The 25,302-nt window shown below is 37.3% G+C and overlaps 1 protein-coding gene across 1 annotated transcript in view; it reads right to left on the reverse strand.

Annotated features, from left to right (window-relative positions):
* The window catches only part of PIK3CB (phosphatidylinositol-4,5-bisphosphate 3-kinase, catalytic subunit beta), a 114,139-nt gene that overhangs the window by 7,093 nt on the left and 81,744 nt on the right, over nt 1-25,302 (reverse strand). The window contains exons 18-21 of the mRNA XM_012664529.1: nt 8,550-8,717; nt 5,896-6,019; nt 1,704-1,849; nt 514-646 (exon numbers count right to left, since the gene is read on the reverse strand). Of these exons, the coding sequence (XP_012519983.1) occupies nt 514-646; nt 1,704-1,849; nt 5,896-6,019; nt 8,550-8,717 (571 nt within the window). The remainder of the gene's footprint in view (nt 1-513; nt 647-1,703; nt 1,850-5,895; nt 6,020-8,549; nt 8,718-25,302) is intronic.

Genomic DNA, 25,302 nt, shown 5'->3' on the forward strand with positions numbered 1-25,302 from the left:
GAACTCCTGAGCTCAAACAATCCGCCCGCCTCGGCCTCCCAGAGTGCTAGGATTACAGGCGTGAGCCACCGCGCTCGGCCTGCCAAAGGGTTTTTGAAGATGAAAAGAATTTATAATTACTGCAAGATTCTCACTCAGGTGCTTGCAACCACCACCCAAATTCAGTAAGATGACTCAGACCCACTAAGACTCTGGCAAATAAAAGGCAGGTTGCTGAAAAATCATGGTGCCAAAGAGCTGCTAATCCATGGTTTTCCAGTGCGTGGGTAAGAAGTCCACTGCCCCATACCAGTCTTCTTTATGTCCCTTCTACTGATGAGAAAATCATCTGAGTTACAAGCTCCTCTTTCAAAATTGCTCCTTCACATGAACTTTCCAGATTCGTTTCCTTCTGGCTAAGAACCATCTCAGAGGAAATAATTTTGTTCCACTCCCTGCAGACATTTGAATGAAATACGCAGCTATAACTGAGCTCCATGCCCACAATGTCCAATAAGGAAAAGAGGTTTGTACCTTAAGATACTGTATATCCTTGACTGATGTGAGCTCAGGAAGCCCCGCAGTCAACATCAGTGCAAAGAGAGTGATGAAGAGATTCCCATGCCGTCGTAAAATCAGATATGCATCCTCACAACACTGGCGGAACCTTTGGGTTGATGAAGCAAACCACATGAGCACAGTGTTAGAGAGGAGAGAGCACATTTCATAAAGGAAAATAAGAAGATGTATCTAGACTTTCTATCAGCACTAGAAAATTTCTACCAAACTAAAGGTTCATTTCTGATTTTTACTTTTGGGAAAATTGTCCCAGGACTAAAATTTACATAAAATAATCAGGCTCTCTAAAATGACATACATCTTTTTCAAAAACAAAACTAAATAGAAATTCTATGACAAAAGGCATACACTTAATCTGGGCTTTTTAACTGAATGAGACACAAGAACTAATTATTACACCCGTGATAATTACAATTCATGAGGATTTCTGAATGTACTTCTGGGTTCTGTATTTGTGGTCTGATTCCAAAGACTAATTAATGTCCACCCAAATCAGTGTCAATGCGCTTGCATTGCTCCTCATGGTTATCTTGCCTTCCCTCTCTCTCCTCTTCAAGAGGAACATCCAATCTTATCCCCCTTATTGTGCCAAAGAGAAGACTGAACCCAGGGCAGTACATTCTGCAGAAACCCAGGCAGAACTACAAAGGATAACAGCAATCATTTGTTAAGCATATATTAATAGTATGTGTTGGTTACATTTTTTGTCTCCATTTTAAGATGAAACAAAGGCAAGAAGACAAATCATGTGCTTGGGAACATGTAAGTAGTGAGTAATAGCCTGTCCTGACCCCCGGCTCCCTCACTGTACTTCATACAGAATGACAGCAAAATGCCTGTGTTCTCAGCACATTACTATCAAATGTCTGAATATTTTCCAAGAATTTTCTGAAACAGGTAAAAGGTAATATATTATTGGAATAAAACACTGTAACATTTCAAATTTCTAGCATTCCCTATTTATCCTTCCTGAGCATTTCTGAACCAGCACAAGGATCTGACAGCCAAATTCCCCCCAAAAGTTTCCGGCTATCAGACTGAGTATCTCCCAGATCCAAATACACCTCAGCTAGGAAATGCTGCTCAAGTTGGTACGATGAGGAAGTGTCAGACATACTTAGCCTTGACTTGAGGGCAATGCTTACCGGCCAAACTTTTCTGTGTTTCCTGTTTTTCCTTGCTGAATGACATGAATGAAATCATAAGTAAGAATAAAAGGCACTCGCTCCCTTTTAATGCCAAATTTAGATTTGAAATTTCCAAGAATATGTCCAAAGTCAATGTGGAAGAGCTGGAAAACAAATGGGATTTAATTTTCCTAGTGTTTCTCGTGAGGTCCAAATCGAAGATCTCCACAGTCCTAGATCCTCATGCACTACACCCACACTCATCTGAGCCATTTTCCTGTTCGGAGCCCTGAGCCACTTGGGAAAAGAGTATTCCTAACATTCTTCGATTTTTTATACTCAATAAGAACATTGATATTAAACTGCATATACCCAGTGGGAAAGGAGACTCTTCAAAAAGAAAGATACATCTAAATAATAAACATGTCTGATTTTTAAAAAGTCAAACACTTTTATAAAACTTAACCAAAAAAGAGTACATCCTTGCCCTACTAGCTTCCTTACCTTCAGTGCTACTGCTTAAAGATAACTTCTCCTTACTCTTTAATGTGTTTTTCTTGGTATCTGCTTCCATTTTTCTAAATGTATGTTTATACTTCATTTTATTTCCTAATTTTAGATTACTATTTATATTATAGAAGGTTAAAGATTTAGTACTCTTGTGCTAAAATAATGCTATCTAATGTGGCACTTTATAATTTCTAGGTCAGTCAAAATTCAGTGTTTATACTGTTCAGATTATGTAAATACATTTCGAAGCTAAGCAATGTGGTAGTGGTATACTGTGACTACATTTCCTTTTTTATTCATCTTTTTTTCCTTGAGAAAACTGCTTTTACTTGTTTATTTATTTATTTTTTGAGACAGAGTCTCACTCTTTTGCCCGGGCTAGAGTGAGTGCTGTGGCGGCAGCCTAGCTCACAGCAACCTCAAACTCCTGGGCTCAAGTGATCCTCCTGCCTCAGCCACCCAGTAGCTGGGACTACAGGCATGCGCCATCATGCCCAGCTAATTTTTTCTATATAATTTTAGTTGTCCAATTAATTTCTTTCTACTTTTAGTAGAGATGGGGTCTCGCTCTTGCTCAGGCTGGTTTCGAACTCCTGAGCTCAAACAATCCGCCCGCCTCGGCCTCCCAGAGAGCTAGGATTACAGGCGTGAGCCACAGCACCCGGCCTACTTATTTATTTATTTAGCTTGGCATTCTATCATTACTTCTTCCTAAAAAATCTACAAATCATTTTCAAAACTGTTTTCCAGACAGTCAGATTATTATTGGTTTCTATCTTGGCTGGTTGTTCTCTAGTCTTGCCACAGAGCCATCACGCTGGGCTTTCCATAGACTCCTCTTCCATTTGCAGCCCCTGGGTCCTGAGTCCCACATCATATTCTCTTGTGATGTGGGACCAGGGTTCTCATCACTGGCACCACTGACATTTTAGGCTGTATAATTTTTAATAAGAAGTTCTGTCCCATATAGTATAGGGTGTTAACAGCATCCTGGCCTCTACCCACTAGATAACCCCACCCCCCAGTTATGACAACTAAAAATGTCCTCACACATTGACAAATAGGACCTTAGGGGGGAAAAAAAAATCACCCCAGTTGAGAACTACTAGTTTACTCTTGTTCTGGTAGATACCCTTATTCTGCAGCCTTCTGAGAAAAGATGAAAACGAGGTACAGCTTTTGAGACCTAGCAAATTTGACAATGTCTTTATTCTACCCTTCATACTTGATTGATAGTTTGGTTATAGAATTCTAGGTTAGAAGTCATTGTCCCTCAAAACTATGAAGGCTAACTTTCACTGTCTCATAGTTTCCAATGTAGCTATTGAGAAGCCAAGTCATTCGGATTCCTAAACACTGCTATGGGGCCTGCTGTGTCTCTGGGAAGGCTTTTAGACCTTCTCTTAATGCCTGATGCGCTGAAATTTCATGGTGAAGAACCTTAGTACAGGTGTTTTTCATCCATTATAAGGGAACTTTTGTGTACTCTGACTGGATATTCATGAACACTGGCTCTGGGAAATGTTTTTATATTATTTGCTTAGTAAGTTCCCTGTCTTCCTCTTCTATTTCTTTCTGGAATTCCTATTAGGCTGATGGCATAGTTCCCTAGGATGAGTCTCTATCATTTCTGGATTTTTTTCTATTTAACATATTTTTTTGGAGATATTAAGGCATGGTGGTTTTTAAAAAAAGAATATGAGCCAAATTGCCAGGGTTTAAATCTTGGTATGTTCATTCTTTGTTGCCTGCATTTCCTCATCTATAAAATGGGGATAATACTACCACTTACTCTGTAAAATTGTCACGAGGATCAATCAATCGTTTATTGATTAACGTTAATAAAGCACTTACAACTCCGTCTGCCACAAGATATTTTACACTATTTCTATTTTAACTTTCTGTTTTTTTCTAATTTCCAAGACCTCTTTCTATTTTCTGGTTTTAAAAAAATGGAATCTTATTATTGTTTCATAGAAATTAATATAATGCTTTTTTTTTTTTAATTTTTAAAAACATCCACTATTTACTGCAGTCACTCTGTTTTCCCAGAGTCCTTCCCATCACCACCACATTTTGCTTGTTTGGGCTCTCTCTGTCTTTCATGGTAGAGGCTTCCCTCAAATGTCTGCTAATCCAGTAGAGAACAGAATGGTGGTTACCAAAGTCCCACCTAGAGCCAGAGTTCACACAGTAGCCAAAGATTTCCATTCTGGTATGCTTGTAGTGGCAGGGAATTCCTAGGGTGGCTAAACTGAAAAATTATACGAGATATCTCATCTGTCTTTGCTTAACATAAAAAAATTGACAAATAACATAAGTCATGAAAAATGAGAAAATTTTCAGTTGAAAACTAAATACTTCTTCATAAATAAACTGGCCTAACTTCCCTAGCTACCCCAAAATGCTATTATTAACACTACTTTTCTCCCTGCTACCAAATATGATTAGGTTTGATGGTATAAAAGGGAAAATGGCTTAAGTGGAGTTCACCTCAACATTTTCTTAGCATTGGTTGTTAATACATCCAGCACATCATTTGCTCCTCTTGTTAGGTAAACATGTATCCCAAATACAATTTCTTTATTTTATTATTATTTTTGGGGACAGTGTCACACTGTCATTCAGGCTAGAGTGCAGTGACACCATCATAGCTCACTGCAACTTCAAACTCCTGGGCTCAAGCAATCCTCCTGCCTCAACCTCCTAAGCAGCTGGGACCACAGGCATGTGCCACCAACCATGCTTGGCTTATTTTTCCATTTTAGTAGAGACAGGGTCTTTTTTTTTTTCCCTTTTTTTTGTTTTTTGTTGAGACAGAGTCTCACTTGATTTCCCTGGCTAGAGTGCAGTGATGTCATTGTAGCTCACTGCAAGTTCCAACTCCTGGGCTGTAAGCCATCTTTCTGCCTTAGCCCCCTGGGTACCTGGGACTATAGGTGCGCACCGCAATGCCTAGCTGGGTTTTGTTGTTTTATGTATTTTTTTTTTCTTTTTCTTTTTAGTAAAGACAGGGTCTCACTCTTGCTCAGGCTGGCGTCGAACTCCTGAAATCAGCTATCCTCCCACCTCGGCCTCCCAGAGTGCTAGGATTACAGGCATGAGCCAGCCACTGTGCCCGATCAGAGATGGGGTCTGCACAGGCTGGTCTTGAACTTCTGACCTCAAGCAATCCTCCCGCCTCAGCCTCCCAAAGTGCTAGGATTATAGGTATGAGCCACCATGCCCAGCCCCAAACACAATTTCTTTTCTTTTTTTCTTTATTGAGACGAGTCTCACTTTGTTGCCCTGGCTAGAGTGAGTGCCGTGGCGTTAGCCTAGCTCACAGCAACCTCAGACTCCTGAGCTCAAACAATCTGCCCGCCTCGGCCTCCCAGAGTGCTAGGATTACAGGCGTGAGCCACCGCCCGGCCCACAATTTCTTATATTGAAAGAATAAGCCACTTCTAAATAACTACAATAATTTTTTCAATAATTTTTTAAACATTTAAATAAATGCTTACCATCTAACTTTAAGCAAATAAACAAATGAATACATGTAGCAGATGGTATATGAAATAAGGGTTGGTGGGAAATTGAAGGAAAGACAAAGATATGACTGAGAACCACTAAAGAATCTGCCTGAGTTTCACAGGAGATTATGCTGTACCTAGGAAATAGCATCACTGAGGCCCTTGGCAGACCCTGTGGAGCAGCTCACCTGGCCAGTTTTTTTGACCATGATGTTATCACTGTGTCTGTCACCAATTCCAAGGACATAAGAAGCTACACAGTAGCCAGCACAGGACAGTGTAAACTCTTCAATGGCTCGGTCCAGGTCATCCCTGAAAGAGAGAAAAAGATAGAAGCAACAAAGGTTTTCAGCCTCCAAATGTGTGAGGAAAAACCCAAACCACAACTCTGTTTCCTTTCTAATTGTAAGGAGAACTGCAACACAGAGCTGCGAAAACCATGAGAGAACATGCTAGATCAGCCAAGGGGAGCGAAGGTGGTTATGGCAGGAGCAGGCCAGAGAAGAATCAGGCTGGCTTCAAAGACATTAGAGAACTGGGCCTCAGCCATTCAAATTCCTGTGTCCTGGGAGTGAGGTTTCAATGGGGATAGGCATCAGCTCATGTGCATAGTAGTAGAAGAGACCATGGCTTTACTGGATCATTCCGGGAACATTTTTGTTAGTTTTGATCTAAAACTAGAATTCCATGTTTAAGCCTTAAGTATTCACGTTCTAACCATTTAAGTCACTGACTTCAATTAGAGGTAATACAGACCCATGGGAGACAAGGCCTTAAGAAAAATTTTGGAGACAAAATGGAACGGTGAGACTCCCATGTTCCAGAAGAGCCTTCTAGCTGAAAGAGAAGAGAAAGCCCCTAGCCAGGTGGCCGCATAGTTGGCTGACTAGGTAACTAAGGATTAAGAGAGGATGGGCAGTCTTTTAGGGTAAAACATGCCTCAGGGCTATTTCTTCCTTGGACAATGTATCTTTGTCAGACTAGCTGATGGGTGGTGAGAGAGCTCTTAATCAGGTCCAGGCAGTGGCAGCGGCAGTGTGACCCGCTTCTAGAAGTGGGGGGCTGAGAAGGATGGAGCATTTGGGATGAGGAGGGAGGTCGCAGGGGGCAGTCGAATTGCGGAGGGGCAAATCCCAGAGCTGCCCTGGGGGCCCCACGTGGGACCCAGAGCCACTGAGGCTGAGTGACTCCCTCAGCCAGGCTGCTCTGCCACTATGCACTTGCTCTTCCGGGCTGTGCGGAAACAGAGGCCTCCTCTGGAGTACGGACCCGGCACTGAGCAGCCACAGTGGTGGGAGAACGAGGAGCGGAGTAGGGGATTCTGCTGGTGTAGGAAGCAGAGGAAGAGCTGCTGGTGAGCCAAGCAGCGCCTTTGCAACGTCACAAGCCACATTCTTGCAGGTATTGAGGAGGAAGGGTTTCATCAACGTGAAGGTGTTGTTCACTTCACTCTTGTTAAGACTAAAGGTTTGATCATCTAAACTCTGGCATCCTAGGTCTGACTCTGCCATTTATTTATCATGGGACCTTGAGTGCCTCATTTAACCCTCTGAACATCTGTTTTCCCCTTTATGAAATGGGGACGGCAGTACCTTCTCTGTGAGACAGGAATGTTGTTAGGGTCGAAATGATCATGCATATTGAATGTGCTTTGAAAATTGTAAAATGGACAAAAGGCATCTATTTCTGAAATAATTAAAAGGGACAAGCTAGCTCATAAACAGCAATTGATTAATTAGTCCAAGGCCATTTATTAATATTTAAAGAATTGAAAACATTATATTTAAGAGTGAAACATTGTGCATGCTCAAATACTTCAGGTGCTTCTCTAGCTTCCTGATGAAGAGATTAACAGTCCCAGGCAGGTGTTGAATGCCAGAACAGCATGTTATGGGATGTCTGAGCAAAAAGGAATCTTAGAGGTCATATGGGGAAACTGAGTCCCAGAGGACTTACAGGGCTTTCTCATGGTCACTCTGATAACTAGTGGCAGAGCTGGATCTAGAGCCAGGTCAGACCACCCTTCTCACACTCTGCCCTGTCCTGCACACTGGGTTTCCCAGCTGATAGTTTTGGTTAAGCGGAAGTGAAATCTGGGTGTCAAAAATATGTATCCTGACTAATCCCACATAAACTGGGTTGCAGAAACAGATACTGAATGAAACATACATCTACTGTCATCTAGCATTCATTAGAATTCATGTCCACATCTTGTAAACATGTCATGACTCACAATCAGAGTCAGCCAGGGAAAATAAATATAATCTTTCACCACCAAAAAAAAAAAAAAAAAATTTTGGAAATTGACTTTCACATAGAAATCCTTGGATCTTACCAATGATAAAATTTGAGTCTGACTTTGAAGTCTTTACTTGCAGAGCATTTCCGCCTCACTGTGAAATTCTATTATTTCCTATATATTAGTGCTTTTCCAACTCCATAACCCTAAATAACACAATTCCAAGTATTATTTTTTTTAGTTTGGAGAGATCACAATGTACAAACTCATTTACTTCTATCATAAAATTACTCTATACTTAAGTCCATAATGCACATAATTACAGATGTTGATGCACTTAAACAAAAACAATATTTACCTTTAAAATACTTAAATTCTTAGATTGCAATTTTACTATATAGGGCTCTAAAATTTGAAGTAGAATTCAATGTTAACCATCTGTAAGGAGGGCCTATGTATTATGTTGTTATAACCTGAAATGAAACAGTAACAAACAACACTAGTATTTCCTCTAAGACACTGATGATTTTTATTTGGAGAATGGTTACAATATTTGTTTGGCTTTTTGTACAGAAAAATGATAATTAAAAAGAATAAACTAACCCAGAATTGTATTCTTTAAGCCAGTTCAGAAGAGCATCTTTGTTGAAGGCTGCTGCAGCAGCCACATTGCTACTGTTCAGCTGAATGTCAGCAATTGTTTCAGAGGTGCTCACAACTTCAATGAGGCCAGAGCGATCTCCTGTTGCTAAACAGCCATAAGGCAGCATCCTGAAAGGAAAAAATGGGCATAAAAAGTCATATTTTTACAATGTCTAAGGGCAGAAGATTAAAAAAAAAAAGTCTTATTTTCCTTAAAATGAAACATTTATCTGGTAAGATTTCACCTTTGATTTTTTTAAAAATTTTTATTATTGACACACTTGCCATTCCTATATTATTGTCATATAGAAAAATACAAGTTCTACCTTCCGCTAGGGAGTAAATCTCTTGGCCAACAGAGGGAGTAATTTACCAGAATTCCAATGTGCCAGCTAAATATATAATTTGTTATCTATTAATAGTTATTCTGGTAAAACACTATTTGCTTGTGTAGGTGGACAGAAGCTCATCACATAAAAGTCCTTCATTTTTACTCTAAATTTGGGGGAAGGGAACCTCCCTTTACGGAATACCTAATAAAGTGCCATGTGCCAGGCTAAACAATTTACATACTGTCTTGATTAAGGGGAACTCTGTCCTTCCAGTTGTTCAAGCCCACAACCTTAAGTCTATCTTTGGCTCTTTTTTTTCTCTTATGCTCAACCTTTAATTTATCTACCTTGAAAATGCTTCCAGAGTCTAAGTACTTCTCTACCCCATAATTCCTCCGCTAACACCCTAGTCTAAGTTACCATCAACCCTTACCTCGGTTATTCAACAGTTTCCTAACTGATCATCCTGCTTCCATATCATAGTGTGTTCTAAATACAATAGCAACATGACCCATTTAAAATGTACTCGTATCACTTCCCTGACCAAAATTTCTGTAATTGCTTGCCGCTTTAGAGTAAAAGATGATATGCTTGCCATGGCTTACAAGGTCTTCTCCAATCTGGTCCCCCTTCATCTCTCCTACTACCATTGCCCACTTTGTTCCTACTACACTGGCCTCCTTGCTGTTCCTCAAATTTATCAGGCATATACTCTCTCACTCCTTTACATGTGTTATTTTCTCTGCCTGGAACATTCTTCCCCAAGATATCTACATGGCTTACTCTCTCACTTCTTTGAAGTCTTTGCTGAAATGTCACCATCTCAGTGAGAACTTCCTGGATCATTCCTATTTACAGATGCAACACTATCCCTGACACAGTACTCACTATCCCTTCCCTGCTTTATTTTCCTGTATAGACCTCAACACTATCCCATGTCCTATACATGTGATTTGTCTGTCTCCACCATTAGGATGTATGTTCTATCAGGCAGGGATATTTTTTCACTGCTGTATTCTCAGTGCCTGAAAACGTACCTGGCACAAAGTAGGAGCTCAATAAATATTTTTGAATCAATAAACAAATTGAATAACAAAATCTCTATAAGGGGCCGGGCACGGTAGCTCATGCCTGTAATCCTAGCACTCTGGGAGGCCAAGGCAGGAGGATCACTTGAGGTCAGGAGTTCGAGACCAGCCTGAGCAAGAGTGAGACCCTGTCTCTACTAAAAATAGAAAACATTAGCCAGGCATGGTGGCACATGCCTATAATCCCAGCTACTTGGGAGGCTGACGCCAGAGTATTGTTGGAGCCCAGGACTTTGAGGTTGTTGTGAGCTAGGCTGATGCCATGGCACTCTAGCCCAGGTGATAGAGCAAGACTTCGTCTCAAAAAAAAAAAAAAAATCTCTATAAGTTCCCAATTTTACAAAGAAGCAACATAAGTAACTTGCCAAAAGTCACACAGTTAACTAAACAAAATATCCAAAACTTAAAACTGGATCTGTGTGGCTCTAAATTTATCTTTTTAACTTAACATAGTCTCTAGCTTATGCTGCTTCTTGTATAAGTGAAAATAGACAGGGCGGCTGATGTGGATAAAGAACTGCTGCATGTTTTACAGTTCACAGTGATTTGAGTAAAAAGTTAAATCAGAGCGCCAACGTGATGTCAACAGGTCTACACGCTGACTTCTCATTTCCTGAGCTGAAATCTTACCTCCCCAGTTGGATTATAAACTCCTCGGAGACACCAACTTTAACTGAAAAGAGGTGACTGAATATGTAGAAAAGGCTAGTAGTCAGAAAAAGATGAGAATTGATATTCTCCCTAGCTAGACGTAAAGAGTGGCTAATAAATAATACAGTCTGGAAAATAGATTATCAATTAAAACAATTTTTGCTAAATTTACAGGTGGCATTTTGCTTTGATTTGTACTTATTTGATCCCTAGTGAAGGAAAAATTTTCTCAGATCTTTTGAGGCCATTTTACAAAGAATTTCTTTTGACACTTAGCTATTCACATCCTTTGCCTATTCATTAAGGTTTTAAACATTTACCTTAATGATTTATGTAAGCTCTTTATATATTATCTTTTTCTTGTTTTGGCTGCAAATATTTTCTCTAATTTTCTAAAAATTATAATAACAACTCCAAAATGAAATGAGATACCTTGGAAGGTTCAAACATAGGTCAGATAACTATAGAAAATGCAATGGATGGAATTCACAGGTTCAATAAATATTTGAGTATAGCTAAACATTGTGTTAGATGCTGGTGATTCAGAAATAAGGGGGCAGGGGGAAGCAGTTCCTGCTCTAACTGAGCTTACAAAGCACAAATGCACAATGTGCACATGTTCTCCGTATGAGAGAGAAGTGCCAGGAAAACATGGCAGGAATCAAGAAGAACCTCCCTGAGGAGGAAAGACAGCAGGACCGGAAGAGAATGCCGGGCAAGAACAAGGTGAGGAGAAGATACGGTAAGTGCTGGAAAGACCATGCAGGTCCCTGTAAGGGACCATATAAGGACTCTGTCATCCTCCTAAAAGTGCTGAGAAAGCCTCCGGAGGACTTTATGAAAGACAAAGAGAAAGAGAGAGAAAGAATGTATGTGTGTGTGTGTGTGTGTGTGTGTGTGTGTGTTTTCCAGGAAAGAGGGAGAATATGAGTATGTTAGTGTGTGTAACAATCGATAAAGAGGAGAGTTCTATTAAATAGTTTCTAAAATTCCTTCCAAAGAAAAATTCAATTATTTTATGCCTCCTTAAGCACTTTTCCCGTTCTAGCAAAATAAGGTTGGGAGCAGAATTGTCCAACTATATTCTGGCAGAGTGATGTACCGATGAATGCTTTATACCTGCATTATTTATTTTTCCTTTTATAATTTACCTCTCAATAAGAAAGACAGCTACAGAGCATTAATATTTTTACTGACACCCCTTATTCTTATCATGACACAACACATGTAAAGCAAACACTGCCAGGTTAAAGTGCATTTTCTCACTTTCCTGCATCTCCTCCCACCCCACTTGCAGCCAAACTGGGCACAGGTCCAACAATTTCCTCTTCAAAAGCAGGCAATGATGAAAGCATTCAGTGCCTTGAGGATGGAACGTTCACAATGGGAAGGAAAAAACATCCTTGTCAGAGAGACAGTTTGACAGAAGTCAAGCTGGGGACAAATTCTTGGAACCCTGATCATCTTATCTAGGTCCCCTTTGCACTCAACCTCTGTGCTTCTTATAAAGGCCAAGATGACAATTTCAGAATATTTACCTTCCTTTCTCAAACCCAAGTAGCAACTTGTTACCTTTTTTATTAAAGCAAGAATTAGAAAATGAAATAAATTCTACAGCAGTGGTAATGGCAGCCCCATACTCTTACTCTAAATGGGTATGTAGCAAGTTATCTCTGGGTTTCACTCTGACACATTGACCCAAGTCTGAGTAGTGTCTTAACCCATTGCCTCCAAAGAAAAGTGTAAATCCTTTGCCTAATGCTTATATTATTTCCAAATTCTTCCTTCACTCCTCCAAGACTGCTGATACCAATATCGTTCAATAACTTTTACATAGGTATCTTAAAAGGGAAATAAACTCCATTAGTGTAACTCAGATGTGAAGTCTTAATGAAGACAACTGTCAAAAAACTATTTCATGTGTATTCATGAGGGGCTAAGGGGAAGACAAGTAGAGGACTGGCCAATTTACCAAGGGCCAGGCAGATTTACACGTAGACAACCTACCAGATGTGCCTATTAGTTGTTGACCAAAGGTCAGGGTGTCCTAACATACTGATGGCCTACAAATGAGCTAATCTGACATGAAAGATATAAATGAGTACTTTGAAACATCAGAGAGAAAAAGAAAACGAGCAATATGCATTATCATTCATCCAAACATGGATGGCACTGTTAAAAGTATTAAAACAGCAATGTACAGAAGGTACCTGAAGATTTGGGATTGATCTTAAAACAGTGTGAGCTACATGACCCACTTTAACCTAAACAGCTGGCCACAAGAAAAACAAACAGAATAGGAACATTGCAGGACATGTATTTATAGAAACAGTAAAAAAGTTTTGGTGAGAAAAAGGTATTAGTTTGAAAATCAACTCAAAAAGAATTAAAGTCCTGTATTTTTTAAAAAACATGAGGTCAGAGTACAAAAAGTCAGCACAGATCCCACTGGATAGACAAGTTCCCTTTTCTTGTCAGCTACACAATGTTTCCCATCAGACAGATATCATGTTTACTTCTAGGACTCCCACATGTGGCTGTCTCCCATTGTCTGAGGTCACAATGAACTTCATTTGATGCTAAATATGCTTTACATTTAGATAGAATAAATAAAATAAGAACTAAGAGAACAGACTTGGATAGGTTTTCAATTAGGCTGATGGAACTAAGAAAGCTAGGACAAAGTCTTTAGCTCAGCCTTTCATAACTAAACAAGGCTCATCATATGGCCTTGAATCTGCTATTAGCAAAGGAGACTTTGTAGCTTATGTGCCAACTTTGGAAAGAATATGAGTAATTAAGCTTAAGCTTGAAGTTTCCCTCCTTTTTTGTGGAATCAATCAAATAAAAACATTCTCTTCAGGGTTTACTTTATATAGGAGTCAGTAACCTTTTGCTGGAATGGGCCAGACAGTAAACATTTTAGGACTGCAGTCTAAGGTCACTACTCAACGCTGTAGTTGCAGCACAAATGCAGCCACAGACAATATGTAAACAAATGGCTGTGTGCCAATAAAATTCGATTTACAAAAACAGTGGCCAAGACCCAACTGGGTTTATGGTCCTCATGCAGAGGGTTTCTTACAAGGACCCATTCCTCTTATCTATTCAGTATTCCTCATGCATGGTTAAACAAAAACTTGCTGCCTATTCAAAGCTATTTTTACACAGCTCTATCAGGAATTCCTCCTAATTTAAAGGAAAGAAAATCTGTCACTTATGGTAGCTACAGTGTCCTTTCTAGATGAAATATCTCTTTACCTTATTCCACTTCTATTTACAGTCCCATTAAAGAAAAAACACACACAGCAAATTGCTCTATCTTTACGGTACTGGAAAAGTATAAGATCTAAAAATAGATAACTTTTCTTTTTTTAAAAAATGAAAAATTATGTATTTTGGGTATCATTATACTATGATAGACAAAGGCTTACTAGACATGTGTTACCCACCATTTTTTTTTCTCACTTAGAGTGGTAAAATAATATAAAGACGTTAACTTTAGAGTCTGACAGTCCTGGATTTGTAGCTATTATAGCTCTACCATTTAATATTTTTGTTATCTTTGTTTAAAATCTCCAGCGCTTTAATTTTTTCATGTATTAAAAAGGAACAATATAACCTCATAGAGCTGTAAAGCTTGCATAACATTACATATGTGAAAAACCTAAGACAATGCCTGGTTCAATCAATAAATAGCAACTATTTCAAGTTTCTTTTAAAACAAAATATATTTAATAATGAACAAACATAACTGAAACTTGAACAATTTGTCAGAAAATACTTATAATCTTGCAGGAATAAAGTCAATCACAATTATAACTGTTTCCAGCAACCTTATAGACTAAGTAGCTGTAGATAATAAATCACAAAAAATGAGAAAGTCAAAAGGTTTTATAGTTACAGTTAAAAAAGAAAGAAAAGGAGACCTGTGGGTTCTAGAAATATAGACATTATTCACTGTAGTGGTTCAGGAAATTACTGACTTGGCTGACATTTTAATGCTCACCAAAAAAAGAGTAATGGTTTTGGGTTCATGAGGCAGGCAGGCTCTGGCTGAGATCCTACACAAAGGTGAGACTCTGGGAGGCCTGGAACTTGAAAATATCTGCTCACCAGTCAGACAATGTGGCATAAAAGTTTCCCACCCACCCTGGGAACTGGGTAGGTGAGGAAAAAGAGATTTCTGCCAGTGCAAAAATTCAAGCCTTCCCACAGTCTCTCTGAGATCCAAATATAAACTATCTATGAGGTGTGAGGGCCTAAAGGCAAGTGGTTAACATAAAAACGGGTTGATTGTGTGTATAGACCTTTGGCAAAAGCACAAACAAAATGCAAACTCATTTTTTAGAGATATTTTCACAATCGAGGGAGCAAAACACCTTCACAGGAAACCCAATATCCATTAATAATGAATCCATTAATAATGAATTCAAAACCAAATATTATTAACTACATAAGGAAATGAATGAGATTAAGTAGATAAGTGAAAAAGTGGCATCCCAAGAACTAAAATAGAACAAAATGAAAGAGACTTTAAAATGACAAAAGAGATGAAAAGGAAGTGTATGAGGAAAAAAAGTATGACATACTGAATATATAGGAGATTAGACACTGCAGAAGAGATAATTAGCAAACTGGAAAACAGAATAAGGAACTACTCAGAATGTCACATAAAGATATAAAAAGGTAGGAAATATGAAAGATAGGTTAAGAGATACACAGGCAAGAGCGGTAAAGTCTAACATACATCCACTGGAGTTGCAGAAAAAGACAATGAGAGTGAGAGAATTGCAATATTGAAGACAATGTTCAAATTCTGTAGAAACTGAAAGATGTGACTTCTTTGATTAAAAAGGCACATTGGGAATGGTGAAGGAAAAAAATAAATGAAAAGAAATCTATGCACAGATTGTAGTAAAACTGCAGATACCAAAGGCAAAGAGAAAATTTTTGATGCAATAAGGTAGAAAAAAGACAGATTACTCACAAAGAACCAATAATTAGACTAACGGTAGACTTAAAAAGAAGGCCAGAAGACAATGGAATAATATCTTCGAGGTTTCTGAGGAAAGCAGTCAATTTATATTTTAAAATTCTATAACCATATGATATTAGCAAAAATGGGGGTAAGGTCCTCTGAATATCTACTCTTCCATAAAAGCAACAAAAACACTGACAAAAATTGTCAGAATTAACTATTTTAGAACTCTGTAAATACAACAAAGCCTTGCAGCAATCCAGGAAGTGTTTAGTAAAAAAAGCTGACTATGTTGTATTTTACCATGGCCTCATCCAAGCCCCACTTCCCAGTTATGTGGCAGCCTTGACAACCAACAGCCCACAATCACGGTGAACAAAAGCAGTTCAACAGCCACTAGAGAAAAAAAAATGGGGTTGGAACTCCTCCAAAACCCTATTTTCCACAGAATTGTCATTCTTTGACCTCTCTGGTGGTTCCCAGGAAGATCTCACTCACAATACTTAGTTTCTTTGACCTGAGTCAAGACCTCACCTAACGTGAACTGCCTTTTTCATGGGGGTATTTCTCAAAAATAATAAGAGGCATTTGTTTAACATTGCAGGTATCTTAGGGGGAAAATAACAGTTGGGGCAAATAATAAGCTAACTGCAAAGTTTAAAAAGAAAAGAAAGGGAATTGAGATATCCATACAGAGCACTGAAAAGCTCTAAAATATTGGTAGGAATCTAGAAGGCTATATGCGAGGATGCTATTGGGTAGATCACCACGTCTGTGCACATGCACAGGAAAGAACGTAGAAGACCCTAGCTCTAAATGCTGAATAACTGTGAGGCTTTTGGCAAAGCAGGAAGTTAGGACTGAGGCATAGTTCTAAATGACCTGGCTGAATGTTGAAGGTGTGACCCAACAAGTACACAGAGTCCCTCGCAAAGACAGGAAAATTATGGATTCCAAGCATTTAAGAAAATCTCTGTTCAATCATTAGCTGACCAATAAACTAACCAAGTAGAGACATCAAGAACCACATAAGGGAAAGAATACAAATTTTACATAATTAACTCAGAAAAGTTACTAAAATAAACAGCAACAACAACAAATTCTGAAGGGCTCAGAGATATGATTTTCAGAGTTGCCAAATTACTTAAAGTGAACAGTTTTTGACAAAAAAGTATGAGACATACAGAGAAACAAGAAAGTATGGCCCATACACAGGAAAAATGTACTCAATAGAAACTGTCCTTGAGGAAACTCAAATTTTGAACTTATCAAAGATTTTAAATAATTTTCAATAACTGAAATAAAAAATTCACTAGAGAGGCACAATAGCAGATTTAAGCAGCCATAAGAAAGAATTGGCAAGTTTGAAGATAGGTCAATTATCCAATTAGAAAAACACAAGAAAGAATAATGAAAAACATGAACAGAGACTCAGGGACCTGTAGAATACCACCAAGCTTACCAAAAAATGCATAATGGCAGTCAGAGAAGGACAAGAGAAAGAGGCAGAAAAAAATTTGAAAAAATGATGGTTAAAAACTTTGCAAATGTGATGAAAAACAAGTTACATATTCAGGAAGTTCAATGAATTCAAAGTAGTATAAACTTCAACAGAAGTAGACACATTATAATCAAACTGTCAAGAGCCAAAAATAGACTCTTGAAAGGAACAAAAGAGATATGAGTCATCACTTATAAGAGTCCTACATAAGGTTAACAGCTGATTTCTCATTAGAAGCCATAGAGGCCATAAGGCAGTGGGAAGACACACCAGAAATGCTGAATGAAAAAGACCATCAACCAAGAATTCAATATCCAGCAAAACTCTTATTAAAAAACAAAGGAGAAATTAAGACATTTCCAGATAAATTAAAACAGAGAAAGAACAAAAGTTGGAGGACTCTTCCTGATTTAAAGATTACAAAGTCACAGTAATCAAGACTATGCATAAGAACAGACATGTAAATTAATGGAACAGAATTTAGAGTTCAGAAAAAAATCTTCACATTTACAATCAATTGATTTTTGACAAGGATGCCAAGACAATTTGATGAAGAAAGAATAATCTTTCAACAAACTGTGCTGAAACAACTATATATTCAAATGGAAAAAAATGAAGTTGGAGTCCTATGACACATACGAAAAAAATTAACTAAAAATAATATAGATAACTTAAATGTAAGGGTTAAAATGTAAACTTTTAAAAGAAAACATACGTGTAAATATTCATGCCACTTGATTTTGCAATGGTTTCTCAGACCTAACACCAAAAGCACAAGCAGGCCAGGTGTGGTGGCTCATGCTTGTAATCCCTGCACTTTGGGAAGCTGAGGCAGGGGGATCACTTGGGCCAAGGAGTTTGAAACCAGCTGGGGCAACATCCCTGCTTCTATCCACAGTGGTGAAGCATGCCTGTAGTCCTAGTTATTGGGGAGGCTGAGGCAGAAAGATCCCCTGAGCCCAGAGTTCCAGGCTGCAGTGAGCTATGATCATGCCATTGCACTCCACCCTGGGTAACAGAGCAAGATCCTGTCTTAAAAACAAAACAAAACAAAACAAAAAACACACACACACAAAAACAAATAGCTTGGATGTGAGAGTGATCTGGCTGCGACATCTATCACTCCACTGATTGCCAGGGTTGATTTGGCTTATCTGGCTGGCTAAGCAGATGTCCCCTTCCTCACTCACTGCTCCATGTGTGTCCCTCCTGAAGCTGTGCACCTGGTTGAAGAGAATGACCTTCCCAGATAAAAGAGGACCGTTCTTTGGTTGAGGGTATACTAGTAGCTGCACTCCCCTGCTAGAACTTCCGAACAAGCACTCAAAAGCACAACAAGCAAACAAAGGAAAAGTAGATAAACTGACATGATCAGAAGCACATCAAGAAAGTGAACAGAAAATCACAGAATGGAAGAAAATATTTCCAAATAATTTATCTAAGAAGGGTCCAGTATCCAAAATAAAGAATACTTATAACTCAACAATAAAAAGACAACCCAGGGCCGGGCATGGTGGCTCATGCCTGTAACCCTAGCACTCTAGGAGGCCAAGGCAGGAGGATTGCTTTGAGCTCAGGAGTTCCAGACCAGCCTGAGCAACAGCAAGAGCAAGACCCCGTCTCTATAAAAAAAACAAAACAAAAAAACCCCAAAAAAGACAACCCAATTCACAAATGAACAAAGAATCTAAATAGACATTTCTCCAAAGAAGATACACAAATGACCAACAAGCACATGAAAAGCTACTCAACATCATTAGTCATTGAGGAAATGCAAATTGAAATCACAATGAGATATAACCTCAAATCTACTAGGCTAGCTATACTGAAACAGATAGATAATAAGTGGTATTGGCAAGAATGTAGAGAAATTGGAAACTTTGTACAATGCTAGTTGGAATGGAAAATGAAGCAGACACTTTGGAAACAGTTTGGTTGTTCCTCAAAAAGTTAAACACAGAATTACCATATGACCCAGCAATTCCAATCCTAGGTATATAACAAAAGAACTACAAACATGAGTCTATTTAAAATTTGTAAACAAATCATAGCAGCATTTTAATAATAGCAAAATAGTGAAAACAACCAAATATTCATTCATTAACTGACATATGGATAAAATTTGGTACATCTTTACAAAGGAGTATTATTTGGCAATAAAAAAATGAAATACTGATAATTGTTACAATATGAATAAACTTTGAAAACATTATGCTTAGTGAAAGAAGCCAGTCAGGAAGGACTATATATAGTACATTTTCATTAAGATGAAATGACCAAAAAAGTTACATCTATAGAGATAGAAAGTTAACTGGTGGTTGCCTAGAGTTGGAGGGGTTGGACAGTGACAGCTAAGGAGTGTAGAGTTTTATGGTTGTTCATAAAAATATTCTAAAATTGATTATGGTGATAGGTACACAACTCTGTGAATATGCATACAGCCACTGAATTGTACACTTTAAAGGTGAATTTTATGGTCTGACGATTATATTATATTCAATAAAAATAAAGAAAAATAAACCTCTATACCCAGCTAAAATCTTACTCAGGATTTGGGAATAAAACAAATTCATTTCCAAACAAAACCTGGAGTAAGAGAGTATACTGCAAAAAATAAAGGTGAGTACAGAAATTTTTTAAATTGTAGATAAAAATTTATAGTAAAATGGGGAATTGTTAAATATTAGTTAAAATATGATATAGGTGGTAAAATTTAAATATCCTAAAGTACCAGCAATGTTCAAGAAGAGGGCAAAGTTATAGATTAACTTTAGATTTTGTTATGTATACAATTTAAACTTTTAAGAATATTCACAAAAATAAATAATATAGTATATAAAGATTCTATACAAAGGGAAAAGAAATTTTTAAAACCACTATCAATTCAACCGAAGGAAATAAATGAGAAAAAGAAATACAAGAATAAGGATGTAGACCTGGCAAGGTGGCTCATGCTTTTAATCATAGTACTTTGGGAGGCGAAGGTGGGAGGACTGCTTGAGTACAGGAGTTCAAGACCAGCCTGAGCAAAAGCAAGACCCCATCTCTACAAAAAAAATAGAAAAATTAGCTAGGTGTGTTGATTCCAGCTACTTGGGAGGCTGAAATGGGAGGATTGCTTGACCCCAGGAATTTGAGTTTACAGTGAGCTAAGATGACACCACTGTACCCTAGCCCAGGCAGCAGAAGGAGACCTTGACTCAAAAAACAAAAAAAAGGGGGGGTATAAATACAAAATATAAAATTAGGTAATAGAAATAAGTCCTAATATACAGTAATCACAATAAACAAAATTAATTAAAATTTCCTAATAAAATATTTTCAGACTAAATTCATCCTCTTCAAAAAAAACCCCAACTATATGCTGTTTACAGGAGCACATATAATGTAAAATGAAACAAAATAGTTGAAAATAAAAGATACAAAAGCAAGTACTAACCAAAAGAAAGCTGGTATACCAACATAAATTTCAGACAAAACAGACTCTAAAAGAAAATCTGCTAGGAATTAAGAAGGCTGTTTCTTAAAGATAAAGGAGGGAATAGAAGCTAAAAGAAACTGAAATTTGTATGTGTTTACACACAGAAGATAAAAATAGACAAAAATTGAGAAAATTGCAAGTAGACATTGACAAATGTCAATTATAATGGGAGATTTAAACATACCTCTGAAGTGACAAATCAAATAGGTAAAAATTTAATAAGAATATAGATTTGAACATAATTAACATATTTGACATAAGAGAAAAACTTATAGACAATTACAGCACCTAGAACTTTCTCTTTTTCTTTCTTTTCTTTTCTTATTTTAATTTTCCTTTAAGACAGAATCTCATTCTGTCACCCCAGCTAGAATGCAGTGGCATCATGATAGCTCACTGCAACCTCAAACTCCTGGGCTCAAGTAATCCTCTTGCCTCAGCCTCCCAAGTAGCTAGACTACAGTATAGGCACATGCCACCATGCCCAGCTAATTTTTCAATTTTTTGTAAAGATGGGATCTTGCTCTTGCTCAGGCTGGTCTCAAACTCCTGAACTCAAGCCATCCTCCCGCCTCGCCCTCTAAGAGTGTTGGGATTACAGATGTGAGCCACTGCACCCAGCCTAGAACTTTTTCAATTACATATGTGATATATGGAAAATTGGATATATATTTTTAAGCCATAAATAAATTCTTAAGAAATGTAAGATTTTGATGTTATAAAGAACACACAACCTGACAACAGCAGTAAAATTAGAAATCATAGACAGCAAAAAAAAAAAAAAAATGCATTTGGAAGTTAAAGTAATTTTCAATAGTTAAGGAGTCAATGAAATAACAGTGGAAGTCATGAAATATTTAGATTTGACCTATATATAGTTTGATATATTATGAAAGTACATAAGTATATTCATTTTGAAATTTAAAGAGTTCATCCAAAAATGAGAACAGAACACAAAAGTAAAAGGAAGAAAACCATAAAGAAGTAATAATTGATAAAATAGAAAAAAGAATCAACAAACTTAGAAGCCCACTCTTTTAAAATATTAATAATGAAGCAAAGCTCTAATAATCTAAGACAAAAAAAGTGCATATAAAACAATTTTACACATGAAAAAGGAGAAAATTAGATATAGCACAGATTTTAAAATTACAAGAGGATGTTATAAAAATGTCTGGTAATACATTTGAAAACACTGATGAAGTGGACTATTTTTGGCCTCAAAAGTGATTCAAGAGAAGAAAAAATCTGAAGAGGCCAATAACCATTAAGGAAAATCAGTAGTCCAAAAACCTAGACCCTAAAAACATCTCCACAGGGACTAGATAGTTTTTAAGGTGTGTAAAATTTAAAGGAGTACATAATCTCTATCTTACACAAACTTTTCCAGAAACAGAAAAAGAGGAGAAAGCACATCAACTTTTAAAATTTGTAAAATAAAATATAAGAGATTATCTGAGATAATTAGATAGGGAAGGATTTTTTTAAAACAATATAACAAAAAGCACAAACCATAAAATAAGCTAGGTAATTTATAACAGAGAGAAAATGACAAACTTGTAAGGACTGAAGAGATACTCTACCTCATTGCTAACAAAATAAATGAAAGTTTAAATCCTATGTCATATTATATCCGTTAGACTCACAAAAAATTAACAAGTCTGACTGGCAAGGAGGTGCAGAAAAATGAAACTTTCATATATTTCTGAGAGGAAACAACACTGGTACAACCATTTTGGAAGGCAGTTGGCAATGGTGGTAAAGTTGAAAATGTACCAGCTTTATGACCCAGCAATTCCATTTCTGCCCATATACACTAAAGAATGCTTCCATATTTCAACAGAGATAATTTGGAAGGATGTAAAGAGTAGGTATTGTTTGTCTGTTTGTTTTCTTTTCTTTGTATTGGGACAAAAAGAAGAATACAAATAGCTACTAACAGTAGAATGGATAAATTTTTTTATTTATTCACAGGATTAGTATACAACAGTGAAAACAATAAATTAGAAATTCACATATTAATCTTGGTAAATCTCAGAAAACTGTTGAGAGAAAAAATTAACTACAAAAAGTTATATGCGGTATGATAGCATTTAAAGTTCAAAATGTACGATGGATATATAATATACAGTTAAAGTATAAAATAAATATACTCCAGCTTTAGTATAGTAGTTACTTCTGAGACGTGAGAAAGAAGAATGGGATAAGAATTCATTAACTGTACCTGTGTGTTTAATGCCTTTTTTAAAAAGTAAATAAATAACAGATGTTAACATGTTTCCTTAATTGCTAAATATATATTTATTAAAAGCAGGTGTGAAAATTATTCTATACTTTGAAATAGTCCACGATTTAAAACAATTATATATATATAAATATATATATATATATTTATATATATATAAAAAATAAAGAATTAGGTAAAAGATGAAGTTAATCACCATTTATTAGCATAGGGAAAAATTTAAAAACTGCATGGACCTGTACTACACAATGAAATATCCTTAATTTTTTTTCCCCTTGATTAAAAAAGGAGTACATGCCACTTGTGGAAAACTAGAGAAACAGATATATGAAATGTGTGTGGTTGTGGGGTGGGGTCACCTATAATTAATTATAACACTCAGAAATAATCTCTATAAAAACTCTATAAAATTACTTTTGCATCTCACTTCTTTTATTTAACAGTGGCACTTTCTTCAAATTAGAGCAATTTTTTATGAATGATATTTTAAAATAACCGAAATATTTGGTCACATGAAAAGGCTAGTAATTTTTTGAAGTTGTTATTTTGCTGTTGAGCAAATGTTCAAAAGGGTGGTCCATCTTTTTAATTGTAATTAAAAGAAGGAAAAATATCTTTGTGTATAAATCTGTCCACATTTTCAATTTTAAAGTAAATTCTGGAGATATTGGATAAAAATTATAAACTTCATACAGAAATGCTTATATCAATTTACAATAGTATATGAAAATACCTATGTTTTTGTTGCTTCAGCAGTGCCCTAGACTGGATTATCATTTAAGAAAATCTTTGGGCCGGGCGCAGTGGCTCATGCTTGTAATCTTAGCACTCTGGGAGGCTGAGGTGGGTGGATCACTCAAGGTCAGGAGTTCGAGACCAGCCTGAGCAAGAGCAAGACCCCGTCTCTACTAAAAAATAGAAAGAAATGATCTGGACAACTAAAAATATATATATATATAGAAAAAATTAGCCGGGCATGGTGGCACGTGCCTGTAGTCCCAGCTACTCGGGAGGCTGAGGCAGGAGGATTGCTTGAGCCCAGGAGTTTGAGGTTGCTGTGAGCTAGGCTGACGCCATGGCACTCTAGACCGGGAAAAAGGGGTGGGTCTGTGTTAAAAAAAAAAGAAAAGAAAATCTTTGTTAGGGCAGCACAATTCACTATTGCAAGGATGTGGAAACAACCCAAGTGCCCATCGATTCATGAGTGGATTATTAAAATTTGATATATGTATACAATAGAATATTACTCAATCATAAGAAATGATAGTGATCTAGCACCTTTTATATTTTCCTGGATAGAGCTTGAGCCCATTATCTGAAGTGAAGTATCACCAGATTGGAAGAACAGGCTCCACATGTACTTGTCATCAAATTGGCACTGACTGATCAACACTCTGGTGCTCACACGGCAGTAATATTCTCCAGTGATTAGGGGGATTGGGGGTGGGGGTAAACTCACAACTAATGGACATGGTGAGCATTGTAGAGGGGAAGGCATGCCTCTAATCCTCGCTTGGATGAGGCAAAGACATAAAATATAACCAAAATGTTTGTACCCTCATAATATCCTGAAATAAAAAAAAAAAAGAAAGAAAATCTTTTTTTAGGATATAAATGGTATCTAATGGGCTCATAAATTGTACACTTAACTGGAATTGACATTCACATAATAGTTTATTTTATATCTTTTATGAAATGCCTTTCCATATCTTTTCCCTGTATGTTTGTTTCTATGAGCGCTTTAAATATTTATCCCTGTTCTGTTCATTATAAACATAATTCCCAGTCTGAGGGTTGACTTTGTTTCCTTTTTCTTTCACCACACTACAAATGTCTTCGGCTATCTACCCCTATTGATGGTGGCAAGCTAAAAACCTGAGAGCCCACCTAAATAAACACTTTCCTCTCTTTTCGCTTTGTGAGTAGAGGAATGAATGTCCCTAGGCTAAGTATAAAGAGGCACAGGGCTTTCTCTGGCCTTGTCAATGCCATGAGCCACAGTACATCCTCCTCTAAAAGCACCAACCACAGTATGGAATGTGATTCATGCTGTCTGTCCAGGCCTTATGAAAATTCAAACCTAATTCCTTCTTTTTAAAATTTCAGTCACATTCTGATGCTTGTTGAAGTTGGGGGGGAAAAAAATAAAATTTCATGTATAGTTTTTTTTTTGTTTGCTTGTTTTTGAGACAGAGTCTCGCTCTGTTGCCTGGGCTAGAGTGCTGTGGCATCAGCCTAGCTCACAGCAACCTCAAACTCCTGGGCTCAAGCAATCCTCCTACCTCAGCCTCCCAGGTAGCTGGGACTACAGGCATGCGCCACCATGCCTGGCTAATTTTTTCTATTTTTAGTTGTTTGGCCAATTTCTTTCTATTTTTAGTAGAGATGGGGTCTCGCTCTTGCTGAGGCTGGTCTCGAACTCCTGAGCTCAAACA

Source organism: Propithecus coquereli, unplaced genomic scaffold (assembly GCF_000956105.1).
Source record: "Propithecus coquereli isolate 6110/MARCELLA unplaced genomic scaffold, Pcoq_1.0 Scaffold12, whole genome shotgun sequence".
NCBI lineage: Eukaryota > Metazoa > Chordata > Mammalia > Primates > Indriidae > Propithecus > Propithecus coquereli.